The sequence below is a fragment of the Eutrigla gurnardus genome (genome assembly GCF_963514095.1).
Source record: "Eutrigla gurnardus genome assembly, chromosome: 9".
In the NCBI taxonomy this organism is placed as follows: domain Eukaryota; kingdom Metazoa; phylum Chordata; class Actinopteri; order Perciformes; family Triglidae; genus Eutrigla; species Eutrigla gurnardus.
Genome location: NC_139923.1, coordinates 3,063,686 through 3,091,353, shown reverse-complemented (window position 1 = coordinate 3,091,353; position 27,668 = coordinate 3,063,686). Strand labels below are relative to the sequence as shown.

Below are 27,668 nucleotides of genomic sequence, written 5' to 3'. Positions count from 1 at the left end.
AAGGAACCCTAAAACATAATCAGGTCGACAGCGCCATGCTACTGCTGGGATCCCTTCAAGGACCACTAGAGTTTCTCAAAAATCACTGGAACCATCTCAAAGACCAATGAAACCACTTAATGGAGCAACACAACTTCCTCAAGGTCTATGGGTCCTAATCAAGAACTACAAGGACCACTACAACTTCGTTAGGACTGATGAAACCCCCAGAAGAACATCTAAACCTTCATGTCCAGGGAAGAGGTGGAAACCAGCAATGAATGAATCTCTGTCATCCTACTGTAAGCTCTTGGAACACTTAACTTTGTGGAGTTGGAATAGGAGTTAGCAGTAGGAGTTAGGACCTCATTTTGTGACTTTTTGAGATCACCTGCTGCTGCCTGTGGAGAATAGGCCACACCCACATGCACCAAACATGGAACAGACAGGTGGAGAGAGACAGGAGGAAAATCCAGATAGGAGATAACACACACAAAAGGGAGAAGGAGGCTGACATGATGTGAATCATGCCAGAAACCTCATGAATGACCTTAAAAACTTTTCAAGGTAATGGAAAAGGTGAAATCCAACAATGAATTTACCCCAAACATAGATATCTAGGTCCCCAAATCTAAGTTCATTACACAGACTGAATTAGTAACTGAAGTTTTGTTTCTTCAGCAGAAACGGAGCTTCCTGGAGGTCCATTATTTTAAATGAAATATGTGTTTGTGTAGTCTAATCAGGATGTGATTATACCTCCATAAGAAACCTCACTCAAGATAATGAAAACAAAAGTGTTTTCCGCTCCGGATCATTTAGGCGATATGAGACTGTCAGAAAGCGATGGCCAACCGGGCTTTCCAGTCCACTGAGCATGTTTTAATTTGTGGCAGCAGAGAAGAGATGACGGCTCCTGAATGCAATCAGCTCAGCCTCGTCTACAGCCTCTCATGAACCAGCTGCATTCTCTCACACACTCGTTTGCTTTCATTATGTTACATGGTTTACAAAATGTTCAATGGAAATATCCTCAAACTCCTCAAAAATCTCTTGCACAGCACTAGGCCTCCTCAAGGACCCCTAGATAACACCCAAGCACACCTGCAACCTGTTCAAGGACCACTTTAAAAAAAAAAGGATTTTAGCTAGGATTTTAGCAGAACCCCACTAAGGATCCCTGTAACTTTTGAAACGTCCCCAATATTACAGGAGTCTCTTTAAGAATAAACATCTCAAGGACCTGTGCTTTCTCCTTAATCCAGGAACCTTCTCAAACACTCCCAAATATTCCCGAAGGACTGCTGTTGCCTCCTCAAGGACCTTTGTAGCATCAAGGACTACAGGGGAAAAACTCACCAAAGATTGCTGGCGTGTCTTTAAGGATGCTGGGAAACCTCTCAGGGAATTCTGCTGTCTCCTCAATAACACCTTGAATCTTTTTTTTAAAAAACTGACTGCAGAAAGATGGCAAAATTAGCAGCTTGTTGTTTTATATTAACTCCCAATTTATGTCTGAACTGCAGTTACTTGCTGACAAGTTATCTGCTGCCCCCTGCTGATCATTATTAGACATCACAGCAACAAAAACAACAATGACTGTGTTTCACTTTTTCTTTTTAATAGTACAAATGTGGATATCTTCTGTATCCATACATCAAGACCACTGGGGCAGAGCCACCATCAGAGAGTTTGAAAGTGCAAAATATTATCTTTCAGGGCAGAGGTGGGGGGGGCAAGATGATTGCCATTACTTTTAAAAAACAACTACAATTAAGTTTTTACCTGACAGCAGCCATGTTCACTCATACGTTCTATGTAGATGACTGATGGAGATATTCTGCTTTCATCTGATAGTAAACTGTTGATGTAAAATCATATCATGGTGGTCGGGCTGTTCTGTTTGTTTGTGTTATGCCGTGTTTGGATATATGCTGTTAGAGTGTGTTCATCCTGTACACACGCATTCTTATGTTTCAGTCTCCTCCGGGGACAGTGGGGGTCTCCCTGACACAGCCTGATCTGACCCAAGTGATGGAGGGGTAGAGCAGATGAAGGGACTTAAATACAGACAGTAATCCAACAGACAGACAGCTGCAAATCAATGCAAAGTAACAGAACGTTTCTAAACGCAGCCTCTGCTCAGCAGTCCAGCATTAGGCAATCACACCGCCACCTACTGGACGGTTACATACACCTTGAATCATTTCAGGTTTATTTAGATCATCCAATTAGAGAGCTAGAGAGCTATGCAACTAGTTTGCTGTTGTATGACACGGTCCAATCATGTGGTTTGAATGTGGGTGGTGGGCGGGGCTGTGCTCTACATCAGCACTGATTAGCACTGCTCAAATGAGCTCAAACGATTTGTTCATTGGAGTTCATTATGAGGATTTGGCATTTTTTTTTTTTTTTTTTTGACACACTGGAGTTTTCTGGTGACTGGAGGTTATGTGACCCATCAGTCCTCCAGGCTGCTGAAGCCATCACAGAGCAGGAAGTGAGTTTGGAGCAGGGGCAAGATGGGGCTCCGTGGGGCCCCGGCAAGGCAATACGCCTCGTCAACGCTCACGCCCTGCAACCGCAGCGTCCGCAGGGCGCTGCCACAGTGTTCCCTGCCACCGCGTGACGTCACCAGGACGATGCTGAGAGGGCTGTCCAATACACCAAACCTCCGCCGCATCTCGCCGAGCTGAGTCGAGAAACTCTGGAGAGTTTGAAGAGTAATGTTAGAACATCCGATATCTTTATGTCAGGTTCTGCATGAATGAAAAAGGAAAAGATGTGAGCACCTGAGCGGCCTGTCGGCTCGCCGGCATCGGGCCAGTGTCGGGCCGGATGATGGCGTCCGCACAGAACATGACTCTGAGCTGCTCCGACGGAGCGACCTGCAAGTCCAGCCACGCAGAGAGAACACCTGGACCAATGAACAAACAGGAGGATTATTCACCTTCCAACATCAGTCACATTTCTGGTCTAACAGCACAAACTCACCGTGGACGCATGTCAGAAAGCAGTTTTTCATATATTCAAGAGGGGTGAGTAATTGATATACAAAATGGTCATTTTGGGGGTCAAGAGCTCCTTTTAGTTGAGGATCATTCCATGTGAAAACAGCCAAAATCGGGGTATCATGTACATGACACCTTTCAGATTTTGCTGAAAAGCGGTGAGAATATGCCTTATGTTACCAAACGAGGGAATCTGAAGTTTCAGGTCAATATCTCAAATGGTTTGCCCGTGGCATCCACTTGAATTTCAAGTGCCACACCCCTTTTTGACACATTGGAATTTCACATTTCATTTGTAGGCATTTTTGGAGGCCCATAACTTCTGTTCTAATAGTGATAGAAGGCTGAAAATTGCTCTGTTAGTTCATTGTAATGTGTACTACACAATTCTACAGGCAGAATCAAGATTCCGTACTGTATGGGTGAGAGGTGGGTCACCAAAGTCCAATTTCTTTTTGATGGCCAAAATTATTTTTCACTTTTTGGGTGCTCCTAGCACCACGATTAATGATCATATTTATTCTAAACAGGATTATTTGTTATATTTGGGACCTTTGCTCTTGCCAAAATGAATTTGAAGGGTATGGTACCACTGGTGGGGGTTTTATGGGGGTCCAAAAACCCTCCCGGGCAGAGGTGACTCTTTTGGAACCCCATATTTGGACCCCCAAATGACCACGTGGGCACTTGATGATCCTAATGGGATTTATACCAGATAAAGATACATGTTTGTTCTTTCTTTTAATGAAATAAAACCTTTGACTATGAAGCTCCTTGATATTAATTTTATTCGTCAAAATGCACCATTTTGTTTTTCCCCCCCCCCAGAAGTCTGGAATGTAGATCAGGGAGAATTTAGTGATGATAAAGCATGAAAATAGTGGAAATAACTTAGTATTATGCTCAGTGATGGCAAACAATTAAATATTTAGACTGCTGGCCATTCATTTCCTGAAAATCACAAATTAACCCCTTATCCCCGATGAAAGAGACTGGTTCATTGGAAACATTGAACGTTCAGATAAACATGGTGATGTTTTTGTAAAATGAATCTATGGACGCAGTGCTCGCCAATACAAACGTGACCAAAAGGACCATGACAAAATGATGTTAGTGCTTCCACAATTTCTTGGATAATAGTTATCCATAGATGAATTTCACAAAAACGTCACCATGTTCATCTGAACGTTCAACAATGTTTCCAATGAACCAGTCATCATCATAGCTACAGGCAATGTATTTTCCTGGTTGGAAAATGTAGTTTTGTGGCTGATCTGACTGCGAGTGTTCTCCCTCTGGGTTCTGTATCCAAGTGTTCTGAATCTGATTGTTGTCCTGCATCAACATCTGTGAATATTGTATCCTGTGATATTCTTTTCATCCGTATCTTATCTTTGGAAATTGGTATAAAGCAATGATGCGATCGTGTTCCACTGATCGTTTTGGCCGAGGCGTAACGTCTCTCCAATTTGTACGTTTCCTCGTGTTTTTTAATATTTTCTGCACTAACAAAGAAGAATGTAATGTTCTTAATGTTTTCTTTTGCCCATTGAAACATCTCCATTGGTGTCAGAATGTGGTTTGCATCAATGGCCTGCAGACTTGTCACAGTCGCTTATCACAGGCGGGTCTCTTTCATCGGGGATAAGGGGTTAATTTGTGATTTTCAGGAAATTAATGGCCGGCAGTCAAAATATTTAATTGTTTGCCATCACTGAGCATAATACCAAGTTATTTCCACTATTTTCATGCTTTATCATCAATAAATTCTCACTGATCTACTTTCCAGACTTCTGGGGAAAAAAAAGTCCAAAATGGTGCATTTTGACCAATGAAATTCATATTAAGGAGCTTCATAGTCAGAGGTTTTATTTCATTAAAAGAAAGAACAAATATGTATCTTTATCTGGTATAAATCCCATTAGGATCATCAAGTGCCCACGTGGTCATTTGGGGGTCCAAATATGGGGTTCCAAAAGAGTCACCTCTGCCCGGGAGGGTTTTTGGACCCCCATAAAACCCCCACCAGTGGTACCATACCCTTCAAATTCATTTTGGCAAGAGCAAAGGTCCCAAATACAACAAATAATCCTGTTTAGAATAAATATGATCATTCATCGTGGTGCTAGGAGCACCCACAAAGTGAAAAATATTTTTTGCCGTCAAAAGAAAATTGGACTTTGGTGACCCACCTCTCACCCAAACAGTAAGGAATGTTGATTCTGCCTGTAGAATTGTGAAGTACACATTACAATGAACTAACAGAGCAATTTTCAGCCTTCTATCACTATTAGAACAGAAGTTATGGGCCTCCAAAAATGTCAACAAATGAAATGCGAAATTCCAATGTGTCAAAAAGGGGTGTGGCACTTGAAATTCAAATGGACGCCACGGGCAAACCATTTGAGATATTGACCTGAAACTTCAGATTCCTTTGTTTGGTAACATAAGGCATATTTTCAGCAAAATCTGGGAGGTGTCATGTACATGGGTGGCTGAGTTGGCACGGAATGACCCTTGAGCATTTTTGAGAAAAAGTTTTTTTTAAATATTGGTGCTCAATAAACTGCTTAGAACCTCGGTGTTCACATCCATCACACATCTGTTGTAATAAACTCCAGAAAAGAAGAATATTCCTGACCGTTCTCGGATGCCAGCCGTGTCTCATTTTTGTCTGTTGACAGGAAGAGCTGAACCTTAGTTTGCAGTAAACTTTGGATGAAATCTTCTTCGATGGAAAAACAGAACCCGCTGACTTCAAGACCTGCAACACAGCAGGGATGGCATCATGAGAGGAAGTCATGGCAACAACAACACTGCAAAAACTACACGACTGGTGATGGTTAGTTAGGCTCTGCTCCATCTGGTGTGAAGCTGTTTACAAAGTTAGCCTCCATGATTCAAGGTCAACTTTACAGCATAATAACATAATAGTGTGGTAGCGACCTGTCATCACAAGGTAGCCCCGCCCCCTAAAGCATCCCCTGTTTTATGGTAATTCACTCTAAATGGACCATAATGTACTAAATGAACATGTTGAAGAAGACTTGAAAATACAGATTGAGACCATAAACTCATGTTTACAATGTTTACTGAGATAATACATCAAGAAGTATAACCATTTTTTACTAACATAAAGTCGGACTCCTTTTTTCTTTTTGCAACCAGGAGTTGCCCCTTGATGGCCGGAAGAGAAAATGCAAATTTTAGTCATTTCAGGATTGGCTTTACTTTTCAGAACCGGAGGTTGCCCTCTGCTTCCACCCCTTTCCTGTCATTCTCCAGCTGCTCTCATAGATTCAATGTTATAAAGTCCTAATTGAACGTACGTATGTTAGAAACACTATAGAAACAAGGGACCCAAGAATATCCGTTATTTAATAACAATGAGAAGAAATTAATAGTATTAATATCGGCGGTTGAAATGTATGTTAATAAATTGGAATTCTTAGCATGCATCCTCTGAAAAAACAATGGTTGGGAAAACTGTCATATTGCACATAGAAAAAATAATATAAAAATTTTCTGTGAAAAGGGGTAACATATGAAATGGATAGCCCCAATATGTTAACTTCTGTTCACTGGTTGTAAAAATTCCAAGATGGTGACGGGCGATATCCAAGATGAAGACAGCCAAAATGCTGAACTCAAGGCTTCAAAACCGTCGTTCACAAACTACTGGATAACCTCACGATGCCCACGTCCACGTCTCATATACAGTCTATGGGGGATGAGACGCAGCAACGAGCGGCAGGTCACGATCAAACCATCATTTTCAATAAGGGCAACCTATGTTATTATATAAACACAAAGTCATGTCAGTAAATAAATAAAAGATGCCAATAGAACAAAAGTCCTTGGAAAAAGAGAGAAGTTTCAGTTGCACATCTTTAGCAAGGTTTCTGCCTCTGGAGCTGCTGCTGATGGTTAAAGAGAGATTACCGTAATGTCTGGTGCTGCTGCTGATGGTTAAAGTGAGATTACGTAATGTCTGGTGCTGCTGCTGATGGTTAAAGTGAGATTACCGTAATGGCTGGTGCTGCTGCTGATGGTTAACGTGAGATTACCGTAATGTCTGGTGCTGCTGCTGATGGTTAAAGTGAGATTACCGTAATGTCTGGTGCTGCTGCTGATGATAGTTAAAGTTAGATTACCGTAATGTCTGGAGCTGCTGCTGATGGTTAAAGTGAGATTACCGTAATGTCTGGAGCTACTGCTGCTGATGGTTTAAATTAGATTACCGTAATGTCTGGAGCTGCTGCTGATGGTTAAAGTGAGTTTGTAATGTCTGGTGCTGCTGATGACGGTTAAAGTGAGATTACCGTAATGTCTGGTGCTGCTGATGATACGGGAGCTCTGCTGCTGTTGCTGACTGTCGGTGGTGATCAGGATGACATCAAACAGCAGCGACTCAGCAGGATTCTCCTCCAGAAGACGTTTGTTCACTCTCTGCAGGGCCTGAATTATGAATCAAATTAAAAAGGTTCCTTTAAAACTTCCCTCTTGTGTTATTGTCTACTTTTCTGATTGTGATTCTCACTGAAAGTTCATCTCTCGATGCTTTTTGTTCCAAACTCATTGGTTTCTACTGAAGATGGAAAAACAAACTCACAGGCATGTGTATACTTCTCATCAAAAAGCTGCTCAGAAAATTCCAGCTGGGCAAAGTTGCATTTTTTTCCTAACATCACTCAGAGGATGAAATAGTGTATTTGTTGGGGACTATTTTCAGCAGCGGATTAATCTACATTTGGTGCTCTAGTGAATATGTTGGGCAGCAGGACACTTTATGTGGATTGAGTAGATAAAGACTACAGAGTGTTCATGGTAATGATGAAACATGTCCCCCAGTGCAACAGTGCAGCTCATAGCTGCGTATTTAAAGGAAAACACCACCGCATTTCCATACTGAACTATGTTCTGCCCTGATCTTAGACGAGGTGATACATACCTCCCTCTCCTCTGTGCGTGCACTCAATGGCTCTTGCGCGCACTCCGCGCAGCGCTAATTTGCTAGCATGTAGCTTGTCCTTAGGATCCAAAGGGGGGTGAAGTTAGAAGCGACCAAGCACTTCCACGTTGTCCCTATTTAAATACGGTTACGTGAGTAGTTACACGACCCAAGTTTGGTTACACAAAATGAAACATGCCAATTTTTCTAAGCGGATAACAAGGATAACTATATAGTATGGCGGAATAACAACTGGAAGCACTTCGACGTCGGCGCAGTAATATCATCACTCAAAACATGACGGGACTATATACCTTCTGCTTGTTTTCACAACCCTGTACGATGCACGTTATAACCATGATGTTTGATTGTTCACAAACTATCTTACTACAACCTGATGCTTCCTCAACTGTGCACAAACTACTACAGGTAGTGCAGGCGACGGCGTGCAGGTCACGTAGGTTCTATTGACGGAAGTAAGAGGGGGAGGGGAGTGATGATATTACTGCGCCGACGTGGAAGTGCTTCCAGTTGTTATTCCGCCATACTATATAGTTATCCTTGTTATCCGCTTAGAAAAATTGGCATGTTTCATTTTGTGTAACCAAACTTGGGTCGTGTAACTACTCACGTAACCGTATTTAAATAGGGACAACGTGGAAGTGCTTGGTCACTTCTAACTTCACCCCCCTTTGGATCCTAAGGAATATACTGGGACAAGCTACATGCTAGCAAATCAGCGCTGCGCGGAGTGCGCGCAAGAGCCATTGAGTGCACGCACAGAGGAGAGGGAGGTATGTATCGCCTCGTCCAAGATCAGAGCAGAACATAGTTCAGTATGGAAATGCGGTGGTGTTTTCCTTTAATAGTGTATGGACAAATATGGAGCTCTGGAAGAGAGAAAGACATGTTACCCAAGATGGGTAACAATTGATCTACAAAAAAAATCCTCAAAAGTTTTTAATTTATCTTTAATTCTGACCTGTAGCAGAGGGAAAGCCACGCCCATCCCGTACACATCATGACCACCATCATCAGCTCCAGATTCAAACACTGAGTGAGACGTTACCGCGACAACTACTGCACGACCAGCATCTTTCTGCAGAGTAGACACAGAACCTGCATCTTCATCCACAAACAATACTCACACAGAACCAACACCCAAGCAACCAGCAACTATCAAAGAAACTATGTGAAATCACAGTTAGTCCAACACCATACCAAAATGGAAGTCTGCTTACAGTAGGATTTAAAAATATCAGAATTTGAAGTGAAACGTGGTGTTTGAGTTGATACATAACTATAGTATTCATACTGCTGCATGTCAGAACACGCTGATATTGTTCAATGTATCGCTATCTTATAGAATTGCTGTACTTGTTCTGTGCAGCTAGCGTGATCCATATTCTCCCGTCCGAATCCCCATTACGAAATATTCAGATTTAGCATTGCAGCGCTAACTGGTGCAGTAGTGGCAAGCGCAAATCGTGGCAGCGGCAGCTAGCCGTGGCACTTTCCGGTGGCACCGCGAGGTGCCGCGGCAGCTGTCGCTGTTTGCTGTGGCACTTCAGGTGGCATCTTCAGGTGCCACCGACATGCCACGGCACCTGAGGCTGTTTGAGGCACTTACCACTGACCTGCCGCGGCATTTACCGACCTGCCACGGCAACTACAGCTTTTTGAAGGAGCTGCCACAGGATGAAGTGGCTGTGGGATATTTTTTAATAAAAAAATAATGATAATAAAAAGTGATTTAACCGTAAAGACTTGGCACATAAGACTGTATCATTATCAGAGCACTAAATATTCGTTGAAGAATGCCAAAATCACGGGGGGGTATAGTCTCTCTCTCTCTCTCCCTCTCTCCCCCCCTCCTGCCACTCACCTACCACAGCATTCACCGACCTGCCGCGGCAGCTACAGCTGTTTGAGGCAGTTGCCGCTCACCTGCCGCAGAAATGAAGTTACTGTCAGTCAAACTATGTCAAATCTGCCTGTATTTGTCTTCAAGACACTGACACTGCTTTCATATATGAAATATGTTTCACATGATTAATCTCCAGTGTGTGTGTGTGTGTGTGTGAGAGAGAGAGAGAGAAGATACATCACCCCCACCCCCGTGATTTTGGCATTCATAAATTCAACAAATATTTAGTGCTCTGATAATGCTACATTCTTATGTGCCAAGTCTTTATGGTTAAATCACTTTTTATTATCATTATTTATTTATTTTTAAATATCATTTAACAGCCCCACAGCCACTTCATCCTGTGGCAGCTGCTTCAAAAAGCTGTAGTTGCCGTGGCAGGTCGGTAAATGCCGCGGCAGGTCAGTGGTAAGTGCCTCAAACAGCCTCAGGTGCCGTGGCAGATCGGTGGGACCTGAAGATGCCACCGGAAGTGCCACAGCAAACAGCGACAGCTGCCGCGGCACCTCACGGTGCCACCGGAAGTGCCACGGCTAGCTGCCGCTGCCACGATTTGCGCTTGTCTTACTCAACCCGGGGAAGGCTTTTGGTGTATTTCTAATGATTATTTCGCGCTGATGATTTCGGCATACAATACATTTACTATTCGTGTTTTGTTTATATGGTTTTAACGTTAAATATACGTTGGTCCCCTTCAATGTTCTGCCCCTCGACGGACGAGTTCAAACTTTAGTGCAAAGTGGGCTGCACGGACACTGATCCCATATCAGTGTCCGTTATAAGATGTACGCAAGGTGTTGATGTTCTAATGGAAATGAGGAAGAAGAACACCTGATTATTTAAATGCAATCTGGTGGACAACACTGCGAAATGGCATAACATACAGTTTAATGTTTGTAATATTTGTCAGAGCTGAACGGGAGTTTTTCCTGAAAGTTTGTAAAAATGACCCTACGTAGACCGCATCGGTGAGTCTTACCTGCTTGACGTCGGTGTTGTGGATCACGGACCCCATGTCCGCCCTCAGCTGAAACCGAGCAGGTTATAAAGAGTCCTACCGGGTAAATCTACCGGAATGCTCAAAAGAACACTTTACAACTGACTTGGAGCAAAGTAACGTACTTCAAATGTCCTCATGAAACAGAGAACTGTCTGTTCAGGGTTCCGCCCGGCAAACACCCCCGACGTTCGCTTTAAGAGCGCAACGTGATTGCGTCACTTCCTTGTTTGTCTCCCGCTGGCCACCCCGCCCACAGCAGTGATTATTGTGTCAGGTGAAAAAAAACAGTGTACGGGTTTTAGCTGCCTTTACTCCGTAGAACCTCCACAGCTGGACTGACTGTTCGGAGCGGAGGAGGGTGGGTGCTTTGGGGCAGGTCTGAGAGGAGAGCAGCGGGTTTGACCCGCTTTGGAGCGGGTTTTCTAACCGGTCTCACCCGTTAGGAAACCGAGAAGGAGGGAAAGTTTGCTTCAGCTTCAGTTCACGGTGAGAAAACCTTCATCTGCTCACTCTTTCCTTCCGTCCTCACCTCTCCTCACTTCACCTCGGTCCTCCGGTGTGTCGTGGACACAGCGGACCGGCTTCGGCCTCCCGCTGAGCCTCTTTGAGGTCGGCAGGTGAGCAGCAGGTGAAAGGCTGCTCGCCGGTTCAGGGGGTGGACAGAAGCAGTAGGAGACCATTTCTGGTGTCGCAGCCAGGTAGTAAAACCTGTCAGTCAGTCACTAAAAGGTAGCCGAAATGCTAGTCCTTCAATCAGCTCACTGTCAATCAACAGTCTGTAAGCAGTGGTGAACTGAAACGAAGTGCTTACGTTAATTGAGCATTTCTGTTTCATGCAACTTTATACTTGTACTTCTTCCGCAATACATCCCAGAGACGAATACTTCACTTTTGACTCCACTGCATTTGTCTAACAGCCCTAGTTTCTCTACCATCTCATTCCTGTCCAGGGGAGAGGACGTACCTCCACATGTGTTGATGTTGATGTGTTTCTTTATGTGTTGAGAAAAGTACTTAAATAAACTATTTAAAAGCATCTTTGATCAGCTGGAAAATGCATCTTCACAAAACTGAAAGCCGGGATGTTTTTCTTTTCTTTTCTTTTCTTTTTTTTTTTTTTTAGAAATACCAGCGATGCCAGCGTGTGACAGCGATGCCACAAACATGATGATCCTATAGAATATGATTCATCGCTGCAGATTAAACTATGCAACAGTATAAAGGAGTTATATACATGCAACAGTTATATGAATCCAGAAACATCATGATTAGCAGTGAAGATTTTACTGCACAATGCATACTTTTGCTTTTCATACATCTTTCTGATAATACTTACATACTTTTACTTCAGTCAGGTTTTGAATTTGGGGCTTTAACGTGTAGTGGAGTTTGGAATTGGTACTTTTCTACTTATGTAAAGGATTGTCTGAATACCTCTTTCACCACTGACTCTGTCAGGCACTATAAAAATCACTCACCAATTATGTCACTAAATACTCACCTGTTAACTCGGCCAACAGTGAATGAAATAGGCAGACAGTGTGTCTGCCTAGCAGTCAGTCTCACTGTGCCGGTGTTTGGTCTGGATGAACAATGCAATGGTAATCATTAGAAGCAGTCACACCAGTCAGACAGCTCACTAGTCCTCTGAACACAGATTCCCACAGAATAAAGGTCTGCTCACACCAAGGCGAAAATAAATCTGCTTCGCATTTGGTGTGAACACACCTTAAGGTCAGCTGCCGCTTAGCTTAGCATAAAGACGGGAAACATCTAGTCTTTTCCCTCTCTTTTTACGTTAAAATATAATAGGCGTATTTAACAAAATATGGAACTCTTCAAAGAAAGAAGGAACTGTCTGTGGGTGTTTGTTTTGACTGACTGGGATCTCCACCTATCACACGGTACTGCTGTGGTTGTAGCTCACTTGTCCCACCTCACCCTCTTCGACCAAACAAGATCCGGTGTGTGACAGACTGATCAGTGACCACACATACTCCTATACTCATGTTTTATAGTCCTTGTTTTAGAGCAGAGGAAACATCTCCCCCTCCCTGAACAAAGAGTACGACAAGTCTGTTTGAAAGCTTAATCTGTTTGTGTGTGTCTTTATGGGAGCGGGCCGACATGTTAGTTTACCCTCCCTGTGTAAATGAAGCTTTATGATAATTTAAGTAGCGCCACATTCAGGTCAGTCATAAGATTCATTATAGTGGCGGGAATCGTCAGTCACCTCATGATTCGACTCTATTTTGGTTTTAAATATAATGAAAATTTTCCCTTCAAATCTTTCAAACCAATTCATACTTGTATGATACAGTTGATGTGCTACATTGTTTATATACATGTGGAAGTATTGCCCAAAAAATGAAAAGAAAGAAAGTGGATAATAGACTTCAATGCAAAATCATTAAACAAAGCATTGCGATGCATCATAGAATCGATTATTTCTCCCACCTCTAATTCATTAGCAGCAAGTTTTTGTTTTGTCTATTGTTTTTGCTTTCCATCCAACTGTATCATGTTCAGTGTAGTTTTCTGTGGTCGGTTAATGTGTTGAGTCATCAAACAAGTACACTTTATTGCTAAAAGTATTCACTCACCCATCCAGATAATATAAATCAGGTGTTCCAATCACTTCCATGGCCACCGGTGTATAAAAGCAAGCACCTTGGCATGCAGACTGTTTCTACAAACATGTGTGAAAGAATGGGTCGCTCTCAGGAGCTCAGTGAATTCCAGCGTGGTCCTGTGATAGGATGCTACCTGTGCAACAAGTCCAGTCGTGAAATGTCCTCCCTCCTAAATATTCCACAGTCAACTGTCAGTGGGATTATAACAAAGTGGAAGCGATTGGGAACGACAGCAACTCAGCCAAGAAGTGGTAGACCACGTAAAATGATGGAGCGGGGTCAGTGGATGCTGAGGCACATAGTGCACAGAGGTCACCAACTTTCTGCAGATGTTGGACAATTCCATGCTCCCACCTTGTGGAAGAGTTTGGGGACGGCCCCTTCCTGTTCCAACATGACTGTACACCAGTGCACAAAGCAAGGTCCATAAAGACATGGATGAGAGAGTTTGGTGTGGATGAACTTGACTGGCCTGCACAGAGTCCTGACCTCAACCCGATAGAACACTTTGGGATGAATTAGAGTGGAGACTGAGAGCCAGGCCTTCCCTCCAACATCAGTGTGTGACCTCACAAATACACTTCTGGAAGAATGGTCAAAAAGTCCCATAAACACACTCCTAAACCTTGTGGAAAGCCTTCCAGAAGAGTTGAAGCTGTTATAGCTGCAAAGGGTGGACCGACGTCATATTAAACCCTATGGATTAAGAATGGGATGTTACTTAAGTTCATATGTGAGTCAAGGCAGGTGAGCCAATACTTTTGGCAATATAGTGTGTGTCAAAGTGTATCATGGGATCTTGAAAGTTCTTCAGCAGGGCACTAGAGATGGGTCCATTAGTCTGTCCATTACTTTGGTCCAGACTGAAATATCTCAACCACTGTTTAATGATTTTCCTGTAGCATCATCTTAAATGTTATCAAGGACTAACTAAATACATAAGGCAAAAAAACAAATATGACAAAAACTACATCTGGTTTATAATAGCACTTCAGGTTAAGTCAGAGTATCACCAAAATCATTAGGATTATTGATCATCTGGGAACCCTGGACATCAGTATGAAATGTAATGCCAATCCATCCAATATTTCAGGTTGTTTTTAACAATTTTGTGTTCCTCTTTTAGTCTCTGCAGCGCTGCTGGCAGTCATGTTCAGGTAGAGACCGACTCCAAAGTGGCCACAATGCGGAAGCATCTGGAGAGGATACGGTTCCGGGGCCAGAGACGGGAAGACTTTCTGGATCTGGCTGATTCGCCAAACACATCCGATACAGAATGCACAGAAGAGTTTGTGATCAAACCTCGACTCTCCGCCAGAGATTCGGAGGAGCTGAGGGATGCGGAGTTAGAGCAGCAGAATGACACTCAGGTACACTTTGTATGGTTAGAAACCTCGTAGTGTGTTTGATGGTCGTCATTTCATCATTTCATCATTTCCCAGAGACGGAGATCTCCGTGTTTCTGTTCTAAAAAACAGCCTCCGATGACACAAATATCCTCATGTTGCATCATCGGAGGCTCTTTGGTTAGAGGGGGTGAGACCACAACACTAGTTCCTCATGTCTTCAACCCGCCTATAGGGGGCACCACCCCCTGAGACGACAGACCTATTACAGACCAGTGGTGGTACCCACTGAGACTACAGACCTGTTACAGACCAGTGGTGGGACCCACTGAGACTACAGACCTGTTACAGACCAGTGGTGGGACCCACTGAGACTACAGACCTATGACAGACCACTAGTGGGACCCACTGAGACCACAGACCTATTACAGACCAGTGGTGGGACCCACTGAGACTACAGACCTATTACAGACCAGTGGTGGGACCCACTAAGACTACAGACCAGTGGAGGGACCCACTGAGACTACAGACCTGTTACAGACCAGTGGTGGGACCTCACTTCATACTCGGGCTGTGAGCAGAGCAGGACCGGTCCTCTGTCCACAATCCGCTGGCTGACGCTGGCCGGTAAACAAAGCCACACGTGTCTTATTACGGCGGGACGACGTATAGAGGTGTTTGGGCCCGTTCGGTCTCGGAGCAGCGTGAGTGCAAACTGGCGGGGGACTGGGGAGGGGGGACGGATCAGTGGGAGTGGCCTTCGGAGCTTTGAATTGTGGGAGTTGTTGTAAATGAGTGATCATAGCTTAATGTGGAGTACAATGTGCAAAATTTACAAGTACACATACCTTTAAACTCACAGAACAATAATTTCACTCTGCTCATGCAATGATGTAGTTTAATTTCGTAAGACACGATGCCATCTTGAAAGTGACTTGGTGTTTCTATGTTTCAATATATTTTGACATATATCTTTGTGATGCCTTTTTTCGGACGCCCTAACCAAACTCCTAAACTGATGCACACACCCTTCATGATGGTTGGGGTTTGAGTCCTCGACACAACGTTTGCAAATGGGATACCAGCGATGTTTGTGGAATACCAGTTCTTGAACCTTTAAATATTAATTTGTCACTCAGGCTGGTCAAGGAACATTTTCTGCAGCCATCCAAGACGACTCAAGGACAGATCTCAACGAGGTCAAAGGTCACCTAGAAATCGCCTTGTTAGAGAAACACTTCTTACGTGAGTATTCTGACCTGAATTTCTTTTTGTGTGGTGGTTTCTTTGTTTCATAAATCTTCAAATAAATGGTATGAACCTCAGAATAGAAATTAAATAAAACGTATATGTGTGTCTGTCTTACAAACAAAGTAACACACGTATTCATCTCATTTGATCATGTTTTCAATCTGGACAAGCGTGTGCTGCAGACGGCAGCTGCAATGTAATCGCTCAGGGCAACTCCTCACAGTGAACCTACATCCACCTTTCTGCTTTGCCCCTCGCTTCAACGGTCTGATCTTTATTGTGTCATGTCACATGTTGCCAGAAGACACCGTGAAGACGACGGTGGGAACGTGAGGGAGAGTGGAAGAAAGGAGAGCCGTTGTTGTATTGGAGTACAGACATGAGCTGCGTTATCTCAAATATTTTCAATGTCACTACTGAATATTTATCTAATTTTGACAATGAAGTTGTGACTTCACAGTGAGACTTCACCTTGAGCAAGGCACAGAATAACAAACAAACCAGTTCAAGCAAAAGGACCTTTCTAAAATGTTGTTAGACACTCATAATAACTATAATAATATTATAATTGGAGCCTGTCAGTGGCAAAAACAAGCAATTCTAGTGGAAGCACCTTGAAAGTGAGGCGTTGCCCCCAGCAATTAAATTGCAAATAGCTTGTGCCACGTTCTTGTTTCTATTAGTCACTTAGACGCAAAGAAATAAGGTGGATGATGATGAAAAATGCAAACGTTACCCGGGTTTTTAATCAGTGAAGCGAAGTATGTGTGCAAGATTTAATTCTGTAAACAACCACTGGGATTCCCTCCATTGTTTGGCTGGCTTAAAGCCAGTAAATGGATCCTGAGTTAAGATATTTTTGTCAGACTAAAAGTAGTAAAAGTTAAGTGTCCTTTTGAATCTAAGAGGTGCGTGTTGATTGGCTGTGGGCTCGTTGTGGCTTCTCACATCAATTGCTGGGTAATACATCAATATCACACACACACGCACACAAACACACGCATACATACACACACAAACACGCGCGCATTCACACACACAGACACACGCACACACACACAAACACACGCACGCATACACAGACACAGACACACGCACACACACACAAACACACGCACGCATACACACACACAGACACACACACACAAACGCACGGACACACATGCGCGCACACACACCCACAAACACACACACAGACACACACACACGCACCCACCCACAAACACACACACACACCCACACACACACACACAGACACACACACACACGCGCGCCCACCCACAAACACACACACACACCAACACACACACACACACACTGGTGAATAACTATTTTTATATTGATTTTCCATCAATTATCAAGAATGAATAATAAACTTGTGTCTTGCTGTGTTTGGTCACAGTTAGATGTTACAATATAGGAAGTAATGAAAATGTGTCACTCACTTCTTAAGTCTACTTTTAAATCAGATCAGAACGGCTGCCGGAGGTAGTCATCACCAAGTTGAAGGCAACATATGTCATGTGTGCGGCTCTCAATGAGGGTGAGCGTGGTAAGACTGGCCACAGGTACTCAGTTAGTCTCCATCTCCGTCTGTTTCAGAGGAGGAGCTGAGGAAACTTAAAGAGGAAGCTAACATGGATTCACTCAGGCAGGAACTAGAGAGGGAGCGCAGCAGGTGCATGGAGCTGGAGCAGAAGATCAACGATGTCATTAAACCCAGGTATTTATATATAAAAAAACAAACTTTATTCAGGGAGCTGGTTTGAGGCAGCTTGTTCCTGTGGTTTGTGCCTACACTGACTTTCTGCTCCTTCACAGATGTGAAGACTCTCCTTCTCAGACACCCAAAGCCACGCCCCCTCCACCTGCAGCCAGCAGCACAGGTGAGCTTTAAACACTACTGGCCACTTTATTAGGCACACCTACACTGTCTAATGCAATCCAGTACACCAGCTCTGCCACATATTCTTCCTTTTTTTTTTTTTTTAATAAAGCTTTTGCTGTTCAGTCAAGTTTTGATGTTCTTGTCATACTACGTCATGGCAGTAACCACCAAACTTCCACATCTGTGTGCTTTTAGTGAGAATACATGAACAAGTGGCCTTAATATTTGGTGGAGAAGTCTAGAATGTATCGTAACACCACCGAGTAACTACGAGCATACAAGCTATAACTTTGTTATATGTGGTCAAGTACAGAACGTCAAATACCAAGACATAGACTCAGAGGTGTCATTCTGTTTTAAATGTTTAAATGGGCTACAAACACAACCATTGTTTGTTGTGTTTATTATCAACCACTTGTCACTTGGTCACTCGTTAAACGAAAAAGTTACTTTTCAGGTTCAGATTTGTACAAAACGTGAATAGCGTCTAACATATGATATCAATTAAACTAGTGTACCTAACCATATATGTAAGTATAACTGAAACGACTAGGTAGTACATTTACAGAAAATTTAACTTTTTTTATCATCATTTTAGTCATTTTTTATGCAAAAAACATTTGAGTTGATGTTGATGATTTTTTCTTTTAATAATGTTAATGATTGTAATGTATTAGTAATAATGTTAAGGTTTGGACTAAACAAACATTGTGAATGTGTCACTTTGGGCTCTGGGTAATTTTGTCACTATTTTTACAAACCAAACAATCAATCAGTTAATGGAGAAAATAATCAGCAGATAAATCCATAATGAAAATAATCAGTTCCACCATAACAAACTACAATGGTGAAATTCTGCTCTCATATTAATGTATGAGTCATAATAATCTAATGATCTGATATGTCATTGAATAATCTTATAAATCACATACATTTTTCTATTTGAATACTTTAAATCAAATTTTCTGATTTTACTTACATGCTTTTACTTCAGTACCATTTTCAATGCAGGACTTTACAGTAAAGATAAAGATAAAGATACACGTTATTGCCCTTGGCAGGAAATTTGTCTTGGACTCCAATGCTGTCATATTATAAGCTGTTTTACAGTAGTAACGGTACAGATACAGACAATACATACATATGAACCACAGGCCACATATAACATACACAGTATACATGAAACAGTGTGATGCACACATACACACATACACCTGCCCAAACCCTCCCTCGCCCACTGTATTATACCATGGGTCATGATCAATATGTGTGGTATTAGTAAAGGACATGACTACTTCCTCCACCTCTGATAAACCGAAATCCAATTCAATTTTTTTTTTAATTAATTAATATATTAAGCATACAGGAAGAAGTTAATAAAAAGTGCTGTATCCGTGTGTAAACGTTTTAAAAGAGTGCAACCATTTTAACAAACATGCCTTTTTCCAGATGCTTTTGTTTTTCCGTCCTCAGACAAACAGAAGGACACGTTGTCGGGCAGCTTCCTGAAGTGGCTTTATGATCGTTTTGGCGTTTACATGGAGGACTTCCGCTTCCAACCAGAGGAGCAGACGGTGGAGACGGATGAGCCGCTGAGTGCTAAGAGGTGTGGAATATAGACATGTTGACCAACACAATGACTTAAAGCATCTGAAGCTGGAATATCTTTCTGAAATCTAAAATCTGGTTTCTGATCAACAGGTTGACTGAAAACATGAGACGACTCAGTGAGTATTTGATTGATCGATTGATTTTATGTTGGATTTACCAGACAGAAACATAATCCAAAGGATAAACTGTTAAAGTGATGCCACTAACATGGTCCTTGATGTCCACAAGACACAAAGACACAGAAACACAAGATCCAAAAGGAACCAAAGTTACTAAACGTTATAAGAGTAAAGAAAAAAATCTCTCTGATTGTGCTTTCATTCAGACCCAACTGAAAAGTACAGGGGTGTCCACATATTTGTGTCAGTTTGATGTTCTGAGGGAAGCACCAGGCAGCAACCTCTGGTTCTGAAAAAGTGAAGCCAAATCTGAAGTGCCTTAAACTAGCATTCTCTGTACTGGCCACTAGGGGGGCGGTTCTTCTGCTTGCGAAAAAGAACTCAACATGAGTTTATGGTCTCAATCGCTAGTTTCAAGGCTTCTTCAATATAGCATGATGTGTATTTAGTACGTTCTGGTCCCGTAGACCATAAATCATGATAAGTTTTAGGGCGTGGCTTCCTTCTGATCAACAGGTCGCTACAATATCCTCGCCACCACAGTGCAATAGCAGTTAGCTTCTGAGACTCCTTTCACACTTAGCTGTAAAGTTTAAATGGCCTCATTTACCTTCAATTATGGAAGCTCACTTCGTGAACAGCTTGTGTTGGTGCTTTGTTCTGTTTGTAGAACGAGGATTCAAACCTGTGACCAACTTCAAGAGGAATCTTGCAGCCTTATCTAGCTGGTACTCCGTCTACACGTCCGCCATCGCCTTCATTGTGAGTTCACACAGACAATCTTCATAACAAACAGGATGAGGGAACAATAAAAGGTCAATTTCATGATTGTTATACAGAATGTTGTTTTTTTTTCTGGAGGAAACTGCAGTTTGGAGGTTTCATTAGACATATTATTTTTGTTCTTATTAGGAGAAAATACAATGAATTGACATTATAGTAATTTTATTTGGTACATCTTATAATTATTAAGAAATATGTACATCAAATTAATTTGGATAAATCCACCTTTTGCACTATTTATTTAAAATGTTCTGGACTGTATTTTTATGTTTTTAGATATTTAATTTATGCATTATTAATAAACAGCTCCAGGGTAGGTACACATTCTTTTTTTCATTTTCATTTGATGGTGTCCATTCACCTTTGTTATTATCTATACAAAGACTCATTGCCTCCAAATCCTTCACAGGTCTACATGTATGCAGCGTGGCATGGCTGGACCATCCCCATGTTCCTGTTTCTTGCCATCCTCCGCCTCTCCTTGAACTACCTCATCTCCAGGTTAGTGCAAGCCCCACCCCTCGCCGTCTCTCCCTCTCTGTCAGCCAATCACACGGCAATTACTAACCGCGATCCAGGTTCACACAAATTCTTTGCTATTATAATGAAATACACTGTGTTTTCATATATCTACAACAGTACGTCACACACATTTTAAGTTCCACGTTCTCCTTATATTCACGTCCCATTTACACTTCATGAAGGGACTGATAAAAGAATTGATCTTTTCATGGCAGATATTTTGACTTGCTATAGGAAAAGGTAAACAGGTTAAAGGAATACTTCACCCACAAAATGTCCATTTTTATATCAATGACTCACCCCATGTTACCTTGAGTTCTTCAATAAACCTTGGAGAGAGGTTTAAAAAATGGAGAGAAAAGTTGTTCTCCATAAGATTTGAGATGCGTTGCTTCTAGTGTTCAACATGGAGGCATAATAATAATAATAATAATAATAATAATAATGGATTGGATTTATATGGCGCTTTTCAAGATACTCAAAGCGCTCTGACAGGGTTCCGGGTTCCATTCATTCACACACAGTCATACCGGTGGTAGTAAACTACGATAGTAGCCACAGCTGCCCTGGGGCAGACTGACGGAAGCGTGGCTGCCATTCAGCGCCTACGGCCCCTCCGACCCCCACCTCAAACATACAGCAGTCATACACATTCACACGAGGCAAGCTGGGTGAAGTGTCTTGCCCAAGGACACAACGACCATGACACAGTGACAAGGGCGGGAATCGAACCGCCGACCCTCCGAACATTGGCCAACCCGCTCTACCAACTGAGCCACAGTTGCCCCGGCATGCCAGCAAAAAGTTTTCTTCAATAATACAAATTAACACAGACAATGACAATGACAAAATGACAATATGGACATCAAACACTCACCGTGTTTGATGTCCATATTTACATTTACATTTACATTTAGGTCATTTAGCAGACGCTTTTGTCCAAAGCGACTTACAATAAGTACATTTGTCAAAAGAAGGAAACAAAGAAACCACAACGTATCATTGCCGATAAAGTAAGAGCTAAAAATAGAACAAGTGTTAGGTCCTCATCTGAGTAAACTAGTACTTCAAGAGCAACAGTACTACGATCAGAGTGCTATAGGTAAGGTTTTTTTTGTTTTTTTGGGGGGGGGGGGGGGGGGGTGTTAGTGGGTCATGCTATGTAGAGTCGAGGTGAAGTCTGAACAGGTGAGTCTTGAGCCTTTTTCGGAAGATGGCAAATTACTCTGCTGTCCTGACATTAGTCGGGAGTTCGTTGCACCACTGAGGCGCCAATACAGAGAAGAGTCTGGACTTTGCTGAGCGACATTTGTTTGATTTCAGCGATGGTGGTACCAGCCGGCCAGCTGAAGTAGAGGAACGAAGTGCTCGCTTCGGGGCATGAGGTTTGACCAGTGTTTGAAGGTAGATGGGTGCCGTTCCATTGATGGCCCTGAAGGCCAGTGTCATCGTCTTGAATTGGATGCGTGCTGCAACAGGGAGCCGGTGGAGGTCACGGAGGAGGGGGGTCACATGGGAGAATTTGGGTAGATTGAAGATAAGGCGTGCTGCAGCGTTCTGGATACGCTGCAATGGTTTAATCGCAGAGGCCGGGAGTCCGGCCAGGAGAGAGTTGCAGTAGTCAAGGCGGGAGATGACCAGTGCTTGGACCAAGAGTTGCGTTGCATCCTTTGTGAGGAAGGTCCGAATCCTGCGGATGTTGTAGAGGGCAAATCTGCAGGATCGGGCCACAGCAGTGATGTTGGGGGTGCAGGATAGTTGGTCATCGAGGATTACACCCAGGTTCCTCGCAGTTGACGACAGCAATACTGTGATGCCCTCGACAGTTACGACAGGTCCATGCGAGGGCAGTCTTTCCCTGGGATGAAGAGGAGTTCGGTTTTATTCAGGTTAAGCTTGAGGTGATGTGCAGTTGTCCAGACAGAGATGTCAGCCAGACAGTCCGAGAAGCGAGTTGCAATGTGGGTGTCAGAGGACGGGGGAAAAGAGAGGAACAGCTGGGTGTCATCTGCATAACAATGGTAGGAAAATCCATGCGATGTGATAACAGAAACTAGTGATCTGGTGTATAGTGAGAACAGAAGCGGTCCTAATACTGAGCCTTGAGGGACACCCGTGTCCAGAGAACAGGGTTTGGACATAGAGCCATTCCATGTGACCTGAAAGGTGTGATTTGTCAGGTATGATGTAAACCAGGTGAAAGCAGAGTCAGTTATGCCAAGTTCAGCCAGAGTGGAGAGGAGGATTTGGTGATTGACTGTGTCGAACGCAGCAGATAGGTCGAGGAGAACGAGAACGGAGGAGTGGGACGAGGCTCTGGCGTCTCGCAGGGACTCGGTCACTGTGAGGAGGGCTGTCTCAGTGGAGTGAGCAGTCCTGAATCCTGATTGATTAGGGTCTAGGAGGTTGTTCTGTGAGAGATAGGATGACAGTTGGTTGTAGGCGGCACGTTCCAAGGTTTTAGAGAGGAATGAAAGAAGAGGTACAGGTCTGTAGCTTTGGATGTCAGTAGCATCTAGGGTGGGTTTTTTAAGGAGAGGCTTCACGGTAGCTGTCTTAAAATCTGCTGGAATGACACCTGAGGTGAGGGAGGAGTTGATCAGGATGGTGAGGAATGGCACGATGTCGTGTGAGATGTCTTTGAGAAGAGAGGAGGGAATCGGGTCAAGGGAGCAGGTGGTGGCACGGTTAGATGTAACAAGTGCGTGAATGTCTTCAGAGGTGAGGGGGGTAAAGCTGGTAAGACCATCCGAGTTGAGAGTCGGGGGAGATGTCTTCTGGGAGGGAATAGGCGTGAATGAGGAGCTGATGTCATTTACTTTCTTGGTAAAGTAAGTAGCAAAGTCATCGGCAGTAAGGGAGGAAGGGGGGGGAGGGGTAGGAGGGGTGAGGAGGGAGGAGAACATGGAGAAGAGTTTCCTGGGGTTGGAGGCAGAAGAGTTGATCTTTGCCAGGTAGAAGGCAGATTTAGCTGCCGAAACAGTTGAGGTGAAGTCAGAGAGGAGGTGGTGGTAGTGAGCAAGGTCCTCGTGCTGGCCCGATTTCTTCCATTTTCTCTCTGACGCTCGCAACAATGATCTATTGGTTCGTAGAGGTTCAGACAGCCAGGGAGGGGAGGGAGATGATCGCGCAGGTCGTGAGATTGGGGGACAGAGAGTGTCCAAAGAAGAGGCGAGTGAGGACATCAGGATAGAGGAGGCTTCCTCAGTAGGCATTAAGGAGAACTGTTCTGAGGATGGTAGCGAGGAGATAACAGTTGAGGAGAGAGCGGAGGGAGTGAGGGATTTCAGGTTGCGGCGGCTGGTGACAGTTCAAGGTGTAGAGGGGAGGGATGTGGTGGGCATCATGGGGAGGGAGAAAGTCACAAAGTGGTGGTCGGACACGGTGAGCGGGGTAACAGAGAGTGCCGAGATGCCACAGGATCTTGTGAAGACAAGGTCAAGTTGGTTCCCGGCCCGTCGAGTTGGTGGAGAGGGGGAGAGTGTAAGGTCAAATGCGGAAAAGAAGTCGATGAATTCAGATGAGTGCAGCTTTCCCGGGTGGATGTTGAAGTCACCGAGGACGACGAGTGGTGTGCCATCATCAGGGGAGCAGCTCAGGAGGGCATCCATCTCATCTAAAAAGTCACCGAGAGGACCGGGTGGGCGATAGATCACTATGATGTTGAGTTTGAAAGGAAGGGTGACAGAGACGACGTGGAATTCAAGTGTAGATCGGGGTAGGTGGTCCAGAGGAAGGACCTGGTAGGACCATTTGTCATTTTGTGGGTGAAGTATAACTTTAACAATGTCAGCCAGAAACAATGTTAGGGCATTCACTACATGAGTCATCGACTCTCCCCAACAGTAGTCGACAAGTAGATTAATCACAGGAGATGTATCACTATTTTATTTTCACCCAAAAACAATGATCCGTTCTCGTCAAGAAGGCATCAAATAGAACCAGTAAAGGCTGAACTGATGCAGGCGGGACCACCGAGGCTTCGTGGGCTGGTTACAAGTGAGCCCATCTGATTCATTGCCAGGGCTTTAATACTGCACCGTGCTAAATCCACAGATGAACGATTGTTGTGCATATCTCATATCTACCCATGTCTTCCCATGATGCACTGCTCTCAGAGGCTGGAGGATCCAGTGGAGCATTGTACCTGAAGTCTCAGAGCCCATGGTGAGAAATCTCTCCTTTTTTTTTTTTTTTTATTTCTCACCAAGAAAAAGATCCATGTGAAAATGCCCTGACATCCCATGTGGACAGGTGAATAGGAGCTAATCTGACAGTTAAACAGCTCCACCTCATGGACGCATGGCGTTATTACATTTACTGTAACAAGGAAGGTGATGGATGAATAATTGATTTTGATCAACATTTGGATCTCAGATTGTGCCTGTTTTTAATATGACGTGTGTACTTAATTCCAATTTGTTGGTAATTGCAGATACTTTCTTCAGCATATTTATGCAATGCAACTTTATGTTTGTACTTCTACTTCAGCACATGGCCACGAGGCGTGCATTTTACTTTGCTACATTTATTTTACACATATTAGTTGTATTGCAAATGAAAGGTTCTGCACAGCCACCCAGGTGTTGGTATAGGTTGCCCCGCCCTAAATGCTTACACCAAGATATCAGTCAGTCAACTGTTTGTAGGCCCACGCTCTCTTATGAAGATTTATGTTAATTAGGTAAGATCTGTTTGGGTTGAGGATGGATGTGCAGGAGCTTTGAAATACATTTTTGATTTATTAACTACCAAATGGAATAAAGGGGTCGTACCTGCTCCAGCTCAAACAGCAACAACACTAAACTGCTGCTTACTTTGACTTGAGGAGGTGTCGTTTGTAGGATTTTACTGTCTCCTTGTTTCACAGGAGCCTCCTAAAGAGGACCTGACGGTGTCTGAGAAGTTCCAGCTGGTCCTGGATGTCGCTCAGAAAGCTCAGGTGAGACGCGACGGAGAAGTCGGAGGCTGTGCGTTCACTGTGTGGCACCTGTCAGATTTCACAACAGCGGCTTGTTTTGTTTGTTGCTTTGGTGTTCACAGAATCTGTTTGGGAAGATGGCAAACATCCTGGAGAAAATAAAGAAGTGAGTTTGTCTACAAACACTTTGATCCAGGTTCCAGTGAAGTGATGGGTGATGGTTCATCTTTAGTGTGTGTGTGTGTGTGTGTGTGTGTGTGTGTGTGTGTGTGTGTGTGTGTGTGTGTGTGTGTGTGTGTGTGTGTGCGTGTGCGTGTGCGTGTGTGTGTGCGTGTGTGTGTGCAGTCTGTTCATGTGGGTTCAGCCAGAGTTGACTCAGAAGCTGTACGTCGGTCTGTGGTTGGCCTTCATCTCCTCCTGCCTGCTGCCATTCAAACTGCTGGGATTCATCATAGGTACAACATATGAGACGACTGCTCTATATGTTTGAATTGTCTTTCATGCTTTTGGCTGTAGAACGTCCTCTTTACATTTTATGTGTTGTATGTATTTTGTTCTGTACAATGGTTAAATCAGAAAGGGCAATGAGAAGAAAGGTTAAACGTGTTTGCCACTGATGGACAACCAAAGACAAATAACTGGCTGCCTGGCAACCATTACTGTCAAGAACTGGCATGCCAAGTGTTGAGGAATCTGAGGTCTGACAAAAATAACAAACCATCACACACATCAAAACACGCACACAACCAATCACAGGAGGTTTGAGCTCTATACATTCTATTCAATAGAGTAGTAGACTACATGTGAGGTCCAGTACTGCTGATGCTCTGTTCTGATTACTGCCCTCCTCCTCCTCAGGTGTGTACGCAGGTATCAAATTCTTCATCATCGACTTCATCTTTAAGAGCTGCTCCAAGCTGAGGCAGCGCTATGACACCCCCTACATCATCTGGACCAACTTACCCACCGACCTGCAGCTGAAGGAGCGTGGAAACACCGTGCTGAGCCGACGGGTCAGTCCAGTAGATGCAGCTCACAGACACAAAGTTGGTTGCTGGTCCCAGTAGGTGGTCTCTGGTCTGGTGGTTTCAGTTCTCTGTTGTTTTTCTCTCTCAGCTGTCTGAGTGTGAACAGGTAGGATCCTGATGTGTGTATTGTGTGTATTTACATCCCCAGTGTAGAGGTCAACCGTGTTTAATGTAGTTAGAGGTGTAGAATCCATACTGACTGCTCTCCAGAAGATGAATCTTTAGATTGGAATGGCCTTCCCTCTAGCGCCTCCTGCTGGACAAAGCTGCATAAAATCTTAGTTGAATATTCAATGTTTTACCCAAATGTTTTCAGGTTTGTGTCCAAATGTTTTTTTGTTTTTTTACCAGAACAGGGGTGAGTCTTACTCAAAATATTTGCTGTCTTTAGTTGTTTTGTGTCTGTTTTGATCTTAAATGAGTTTCTCTTGTTTTTTTAATGAATCTTTCACATTGGATATGATCCAGACACACATTGGCTTTGTCATGTAGCGTTCAGACATCAAACACACCATCGAGACAGAAGCAGTCGGTAGATCATGAGAGTGAATGTGGTAAAACGGCTGTTCTGGAGTGTTTGTCTATAAAGTCTAGCTTCTTTGTCTTGAGGGCAAAACATTTAAATGATTAAATCCCATCCAGCCACATTTTATTAGTTGGAAAGAAATTGTACTTGGGTATTCAAATATTTAACAGGG

At 43.4% G+C, this 27,668-nt stretch overlaps 2 protein-coding genes across 4 annotated transcripts in view; one reads left to right on the top strand and one right to left on the bottom strand.

Annotated features, from left to right (window-relative positions):
* Window positions 1-1,636: 1,636 nt before the first annotated feature.
* Window positions 1,637-11,048, bottom strand: LOC311018355 (cytosolic 5'-nucleotidase 1B). 2 transcript variants are annotated; one of them, XM_084017280.1, is made up of 6 exons: window positions 10,848-11,048; window positions 8,924-9,040; window positions 7,313-7,448; window positions 5,632-5,754; window positions 2,772-2,896; window positions 1,637-2,686 (listed from the first exon to the last, which is right to left on the bottom strand). In XM_084017280.1, the coding sequence occupies exons 1-6, from the start codon at window positions 10,881-10,883 to the stop codon at window positions 2,441-2,443; spliced, it is 783 nt and encodes a 260-aa protein (XP_083873406.1). In that variant the 5' UTR covers window positions 10,884-11,048; the 3' UTR covers window positions 1,637-2,440. The 2 variants fall into 2 exon arrangements, with proteins under 2 accessions (XP_083873406.1, XP_083873407.1); XM_084017281.1 differs by lacking the exon at window positions 8,924-9,040.
* Window positions 11,049-11,127: 79 nt separating this feature from the next.
* Window positions 11,128-27,668, top strand: part of LOC311018353 (GRAM domain-containing protein 4-like) — a 34,498-nt gene continuing 17,957 nt past the window's right edge. The window contains exons 1-14 of one of the 2 annotated variants that reach the window (XM_084017278.1): window positions 11,128-11,354; window positions 14,628-14,871; window positions 15,987-16,092; window positions 17,701-17,821; window positions 17,920-17,984; window positions 19,460-19,592; window positions 19,688-19,713; window positions 20,387-20,478; window positions 20,909-21,000; window positions 25,140-25,188; window positions 25,892-25,963; window positions 26,065-26,108; window positions 26,288-26,397; window positions 26,801-26,955. In XM_084017278.1, the coding sequence (XP_083873404.1) occupies window positions 14,686-14,871; window positions 15,987-16,092; window positions 17,701-17,821; window positions 17,920-17,984; window positions 19,460-19,592; window positions 19,688-19,713; window positions 20,387-20,478; window positions 20,909-21,000; window positions 25,140-25,188; window positions 25,892-25,963; window positions 26,065-26,108; window positions 26,288-26,397; window positions 26,801-26,955 (1,251 nt within the window). In that variant the 5' untranslated portion in view covers window positions 11,128-11,354; window positions 14,628-14,685. Of the gene's footprint in view, window positions 11,355-14,627; window positions 14,872-15,986; window positions 16,093-17,700; window positions 17,822-17,919; window positions 17,985-19,435; window positions 19,593-19,687; window positions 19,714-20,386; window positions 20,479-20,908; window positions 21,001-25,139; window positions 25,189-25,891; window positions 25,964-26,064; window positions 26,109-26,287; window positions 26,398-26,800; window positions 26,956-27,668 lie in introns of both variants that reach the window. The other variant, XM_084017277.1, reaches the window with a different exon arrangement.